This window comes from Sesamum indicum, linkage group LG14, assembly GCF_000512975.1.
Source record: "Sesamum indicum cultivar Zhongzhi No. 13 linkage group LG14, S_indicum_v1.0, whole genome shotgun sequence".
Taxonomy (NCBI): Eukaryota; Viridiplantae; Streptophyta; class Magnoliopsida; order Lamiales; family Pedaliaceae; genus Sesamum; species Sesamum indicum.
In genome coordinates this window covers 113,256-119,639 of record NC_026158.1, presented here as the reverse complement: position 1 = coordinate 119,639, position 6,384 = coordinate 113,256, and the positions used below count along the sequence as shown (strand labels likewise).

Sequence of the window (6,384 nt, the reverse complement as noted above, 5' to 3'; positions counted from 1 at the left end):
GACCGGATCTTCGAGCCGGAACTCGAAATCCACGAAATCTTTTCCAGATATTTCTGGATCTGAGTCTTCCAGCTTCTCCACATCCACATTATCCGATTCCGCTTGGTTCTTCGCCGAAGTCTTAGCTGGGGACGCTTTCGACGTCTCCTCCTTGGGAAACTCCCGACTGGATGAGATTCTCGGACTCAGCCAACCATACGACGGACACTTCACCGAGGGACAGTCCAGGAAATTCTCCGGCGGCATCCCGATGTTGTTCACGCATGCTGACGCCATATCCGGCGATTATGCAACTCTTTATATAATATCAGCACCGGTAAATCACACCAAAACTGCTCCACCAAACCGGAACACACACTCAAAAAATATAGAGTGAAAAACACTGTCCCATCTCCAAAACCATAGTAAAACCTACAAGTCCAAAACCAGCAGGCAGATTGAGAGAGAGATTAAAGGAAAATTGGGGGCATTTTTTTTGTGGTTAGCTAGGGTTTGAGATACCTTGTGAATAGTGTTATTGAAGTTGGTGTACTAGGGTGTACCCCAGCATAGAGTACAATAAATAACAACAATCCTATAGTAGGGTCCTTATCCCACCCAATAGGGAGTTGACAACGTTACTCCCTAGTCAAAGTTCCGGTGACGTGGCTTAGAGCGGGAAATTTTAGTGGATGGTTCTTGGAAGCATCTGATTTATTAGTCGTGGAAAAGGATTTCTCTTTGATTAAGTTTTTATTTTCATTTTCGATTAAAAGTATATACTTTTAATCTATATACATTTTCGTGTAAATTTAAAATATAATTTGATTATATTTTATATTAAATTATGGTGTTAAATTAATATATTTTTAATAAAAATATATATAAATAAATAAATAAAAATTACCATTTCAAATATTAAGAACTGAAAATAAAAAATTCTAGGTAAGTATTTGAGACGATATAATGAGAAGTCGAGATTATGTAATTTTTTAAATTATAATTTAAATTAATGAAATTTTTTATTTATATAACAATTGTATTTTATTATTTTTTATTTAATTTAGTTGAAAACATAAGAGAGGCTATCACATCACATTCAATGTAGCTGCGTAATTTAGATTTTTATTTTTGATATTTATCTATATCTTAATATTAGGTGAAGTACTATTTTATCTGCTAATTTATATAATTTTTAATATTTAATTTAATTTAATTAATTAATTTGTTAACTTCTAAACCCTCACATTCATAGGTCTATTTTATATAAATAAATTAATAGTAATTACCAAGTGACTTCAGACATTTTAAAAATTTTTGCTCTTTAATATTTTGTATTCTTATAATTCTATTTTGTGATGATATTATAATAAACAAGTATATTTTACTTAGGATTTTGTTTTTTCAAAAACATATTATTACAATCAAACAAATAGCTATTATTTATTTTTTATTTTTTATTTTTCTGTATATACGTCGAGTATGTCGGACAACCAGCACATTAATATAAATAAATAGACAAGAGGGAAAAATATAATTTTTTGTCGGTCAATATCATTTAAACAAATTTTGGTCCCCTTTATTTCACGTGTTAACACTTTTGACCCACCCCCTGAACTTGCTAAGTTTGAACATAATTGGTCTGAATAATCAAATTTCTGTCAAAAACTAATGAAAATGCACAATGAAAAAGATAGGAAATAGGCTTGGGAGAATTGGTCCTTTGATTTTGTTATAAATTCATTTTGGTCCATTAAGTATTATTATTATCAAGTTTTTATCATTAATTTGCAAAAATATATAAATGTGGTCCAATTTAGATTTTTTTCCTCAATTTGAAAAATTTTATTGCCCAAGAGGTTCGAACCCTAATCAACTAAAATGATATTTATATCTGTTGCCACTAACGCTATGACCAACTTATGTATTTTAAACTCAATTATAAGCTAAATATCTAGAAGTATTTCAATATAGATTGATAATATATTACTATGTATTAAATATTGTTAAACAACTAATATATTATGTTGGTATAAATGATTAAGTCAAATATAAAAATATTAGCATTGAAAGTAATGCATTATTTTCTAAAATGCAAAGATATATATTTTTTTTTGCTAACACATCTCTTAAGTTCATAAAGGTTTATAAATATTTCAAAATATAGAATATATAATAATAAATATCTATGTAAACTTTATAAATACATAATATATATTGTTTGCTAACATATTTATTAATTTAATATAGTTTCATAAATATTTCTAAACAAACAATATATAATAATAAATTTATTAAACAAGAATAATAATGTATGATATTAGCATTAAAAATAATACATTGATTTTCAAGTACATAAATATATTATCTCTACTAAAAATCTTGATATTTTTAGATATAACTTTTTTAAAGAATATATATAATATATTAATTATTTAAAAATTATTTAAAAAACACAGTAATTTTTCTGAGGGATATGAAAAGAGTTAAGGGCGATGCAATTACCAAAATGTCCGGCTATCCGATGCTACTAAAATTAGGGTTTCGCAACCTCATATAAATACAACCGCGGTACCCGCAATTGCGCCACCCCCGTTTCTTCTAGAGGATTCGTGCACAGCGAAACGCCGTCGATAGTGAGAGACGTAGCCGGCTGAGCCGACATGAGGGCGAAGGTAATCGCCTCTTATCCGTCCCGTTTTGTATCTTTTGGAATGAGGTTTAGCGTTGAATTGTTTGTTTCATGTTGATCTTCACTTGTATTTCCTTTGTTCTATTAGTGATTCCGTTTGGATGGTTTTATTTTATTTTTTTTATTTCCTTATGCTTTAGAGTATATGTATATTATTGTTCAATTAGCTTTTGGATATGACTGTTATTGCTCTCTATGCCAGCGCGAGTGGATTTGATAGATGTGTTTCTTTTTCATTTATACATAATTCGGGTTTTCCTTCCATGTGATATTTGGCGATGATTTTTGTTTTGGCGTTATGCCTTATGTAGGTAGCTAATTGGGTTAAAGCATGCATATATTCCATTGCTCTTTTTGGTCTCTGCTATACACGCTTTATGTGCAAAGAAAGGGCCTACTCCTTTCAGATGTTGTCTTGGTATGGAAGATTTAATTTGATCCGTACTGTTCGCGGTATTTTGTTTGATGGAAGCGGCAAAAGGAACAAGAAGTTGAGTGTCATTTGAATACAAAATTTTGCAGAAATAAATTTTGTGCTAAAATGATGGGGAAATTTATGGTGTGATTGAGGAGATAATTAGTCTTAATAGCTGCCTTAGCCGTGATTTCGATTCCAACTTGTGTTTTTTGTGTTGATTTTTGTTGGTAAGTAGTGAACTTGGTGGATCAAAAGAAACAAGTTTGTGCAAATTGTAATAGACTTATCACCTTGACAGTAATGGAATCTGTGGATGCTGGCACTAAGAAAATTAGCTTTACCTCGAGATAACCCATGTATGTTTATCCATTTGACAGTGGAAGAAGAAGCGGATGAGGAGATTGAAGAGGAAGCGCAGAAAGATGAGACAGAGGTCTAAGTAGAGAATGGACAAGCTCTTTTGCAAGAACCACATTCCTTTTAATGATTGAGGGGAAGTTTTGTTAAAGGGCTCTGTCTAATGTCCTGATTTGATCCCTATTTGGGATGCTAGTTAATTATTTTTTTGACTCTTCCAAAGGACAGCTTTAGCTTCACTGTTCCAGTTATCTTTTTTTCATGCTAATTAATAGAGTGTCGTATGGAGACGTTGAGGACGACGATCTGAGATAATGCCTCCTCTCTCATTTCTGTTTTTTGCTGTAGTTTAACTTGATAAGTGATTGCAACCAAACAAGATAATTGCATTTATGCTGCTTCTATTGACCCTCAATAACTTTGAGGATGGATTTGGATGAATGGTTTGGAGGGGATTTAAAATGATTTCAACTAAAAAAAATGTGAAATTTTGAATTTAGTATTAGGGATCTGAATATGATCAATTTGAACACAATAGAGTGGCACAAGTGTTGATGGTAACCAAGTTTAAAGGTATAAAACACCTGTTGCAACGTGGCCTATCTACCTTGAATATGAATGTGCTGTTCCCACCTTAACTTGATCCAACAGTCCACGTGTTGCTGGAGAACAAGACACTCGTCACTCGCGTAGAGACGGTATAAGTGCCACGTTAGAACATGGTGAAGCTCCCCTACATAAACACAGCCGATGCACAGCATAGTGAATATATTCGTCAAAGAGAAAGGTTAGATATGGCGCAGAGCAAGGACGACGTAAAATACGCAACAGCACAAGCGAAGGTGTCGGAAGATGAAGCTGTGAGAGTGAGGTACAAGGGGGGAACCCCACTTGAAGGAGGGAAGATCGCGGATTCAGAGGCGGTGGACCTTTTCTCCGGCGCTCGTAACATTTCAAGGCAACAAGGAGAAGAGGGGAAGATGATCGCTGAGTCTGAACCGGTGGATGTTTTCTCTGGCGCTCGCAATATAGAGAAGCAGAGCAAAGAGGAATGATGCCTTGTATTGTAATATGTCCGAAAAGATGTTTCTTTTTCATAATTTCTTTTAGGAGGCATGTTTCCGCACGAATGGAATGGAATAATTCGGAGATTAGAAGTTTAAGACACTCCGTAATAAAGAATAAATTTTACGATCGATTATTCGTAAGACTCCTACGAAAATAAAAACTGTACAAGTATATTTTTCTAAAGAAAGTTTTAAAATCATGCTATACTCTCTTTGAAATTCATACACTTAAAAATTTTATATATATGAATGTGTTATGTGTAAGGTAATATTTAAAATTTATGTAGTTTTTTTATTTAAATCTGTATTTTTCATTTAAATTCCAATGACATGGAATTACATGTAAACTGAAAATTTTTAAATTAAAATACAAAGGAAATTCGAAGAAGAAATACAAGACGGGCTTTGATCGACTCATTACAAGTAATGCTACAAAGGCATAATTTGAACTTTCATTTGGATCCCAGCAAATTAAGTTATCAACTGACACTAAGATTATGTCCATAAGTTACTAAACATCATTGTCGCATGCATACTCTAGTTTTGATGGACCAAAAACCGTTAAATCAACTCAGTCAGTATGCATATAAGGGAAAGAAAAGAAACAAAGAACAAACGAAATGAAAATGAAACAAAGTTGAAAAAAAAGAGAATCTCGAGATAGGGGTATTGATTATGACTACAATTGTTGGAACTTACACATCTAAAGCTTATAGGTTGAAGGATTACAAAAAGCAAAGCAGATCAGAAGCTTCAAGACAATTAACTCAACAGCTCTTTGACAACAAAAACTTACCACAACTCACATTATTTCAATCCGGAAAATGAAAATTTAACAATGCGAAAGCAAACGCTGATACTTCTTCTTTATCAGACAGTATATATAGCTAATAGTACCTTCCCATCCAACAAAAGCTTCGGGATAAAGATGACATATTATCTTTGGCAACTCTTTGTCTAAACTCTCTAAACAAGTCCCCATTACTACTATTCAGGGACGCCCACCACAGAGCATCAAAATAAAGCTCCCCAACTCACAACCACCTGATTTCACACCCCTTCACCGTAATTAAAAACACATATGATGGCAAACTTAAAATTCCTTCCACCATGTGCCAGGGCAATGAAGACGTTGATGACTCTAATGCTCCAAAAATAAACCAAATTTCTACTAGCTATCGCCAGCATTTTCTCTGCTCGGGGCTTACCTTATACCAAGCTTCCTCCCCTATAAGATCCAACAACAACAAGTGAAACCAATATAAGGCCTCTTGATTCACAACATTATGGGTTCATTTGAGCGCTTCCTCCACTCTGACCACCAAAACCCAACACAGGCATAGATCGTTGTGCGAATTCTAGGAGTAGTTTCCTCTGTTGCTCGCTTGTGTGCGGAAGGCTCGCTCGCAATAACTCAACAGGCATTTCCTTACTAATCGCTTTGGCTACATCAGCCCCAATGGTTGCCTCAGATGGGCCCTGACTGAGAAACGACTGTACAACAGAGTCATATTTGTTAAAGCAGTACTTCGTGAGCAGGCCAAAAAATGCATCAAAAGAGGCCTGCCAAAATGCCCTGTTAGGCGGGCTGCAATTTCCAGCAGCATGTGGGTCTGTAAGCAGCTCGGTTGCCCTCTCAAGTACAGATTTAAGAATAACAGAAGCTCCATCTCCGGCAGGACTCCCGATGGGACGCAGTGGAGGATGCTCAGCTGAGCACACGACTGATGCAAGACAGGCAGCAAGAGCTTTAAGCTCCATAACTTGGACACAGGCTGACACAGTCTTTGCAAGATTGCTAGTTGTCGCAGACGCTCCAGTATCAGAAGGAAGGTTACCGAATAAGAACCTCAAATTGCGGAAGATGGCCA

The 6,384-nt window shown here is 34.6% G+C and overlaps 2 protein-coding genes across 2 annotated transcripts in view; one reads left to right on the top strand and one right to left on the bottom strand.

Moving 5' to 3' along the window:
* Nucleotides 2,492–4,656, top strand: LOC105176531. The gene is made up of 2 exons (XM_011099352.2): nucleotides 2,492–2,654; nucleotides 3,467–4,656. The coding sequence occupies exon 2, from the start codon at nucleotides 4,166–4,168 to the stop codon at nucleotides 4,499–4,501; it is 336 nt and encodes a 111-aa protein (XP_011097654.1). The 5' UTR covers nucleotides 2,492–2,654; nucleotides 3,467–4,165; the 3' UTR covers nucleotides 4,502–4,656.
* Nucleotides 5,266–6,384, bottom strand: part of LOC105176530 (protein PAT1 homolog 1) — a 7,931-nt gene continuing 6,812 nt past the window's right edge. Inside the window, exon 6 of the mRNA XM_020698819.1 lies at nucleotides 5,266–6,377. Within this exon, the coding sequence (XP_020554478.1) occupies nucleotides 5,798–6,377 (580 nt within the window). The 3' untranslated portion in view covers nucleotides 5,266–5,797. The remainder of the gene's footprint in view (nucleotides 6,378–6,384) is intronic.

What these genes read in the sequence shown, in the direction of transcription:
- LOC105176531 (XM_011099352.2), top strand. Translation starts at nt 4,166, where the DNA reads ATGGTGAAGCTCCCCTACATAAACACAGCCGATGCACAGCATAGTGAA.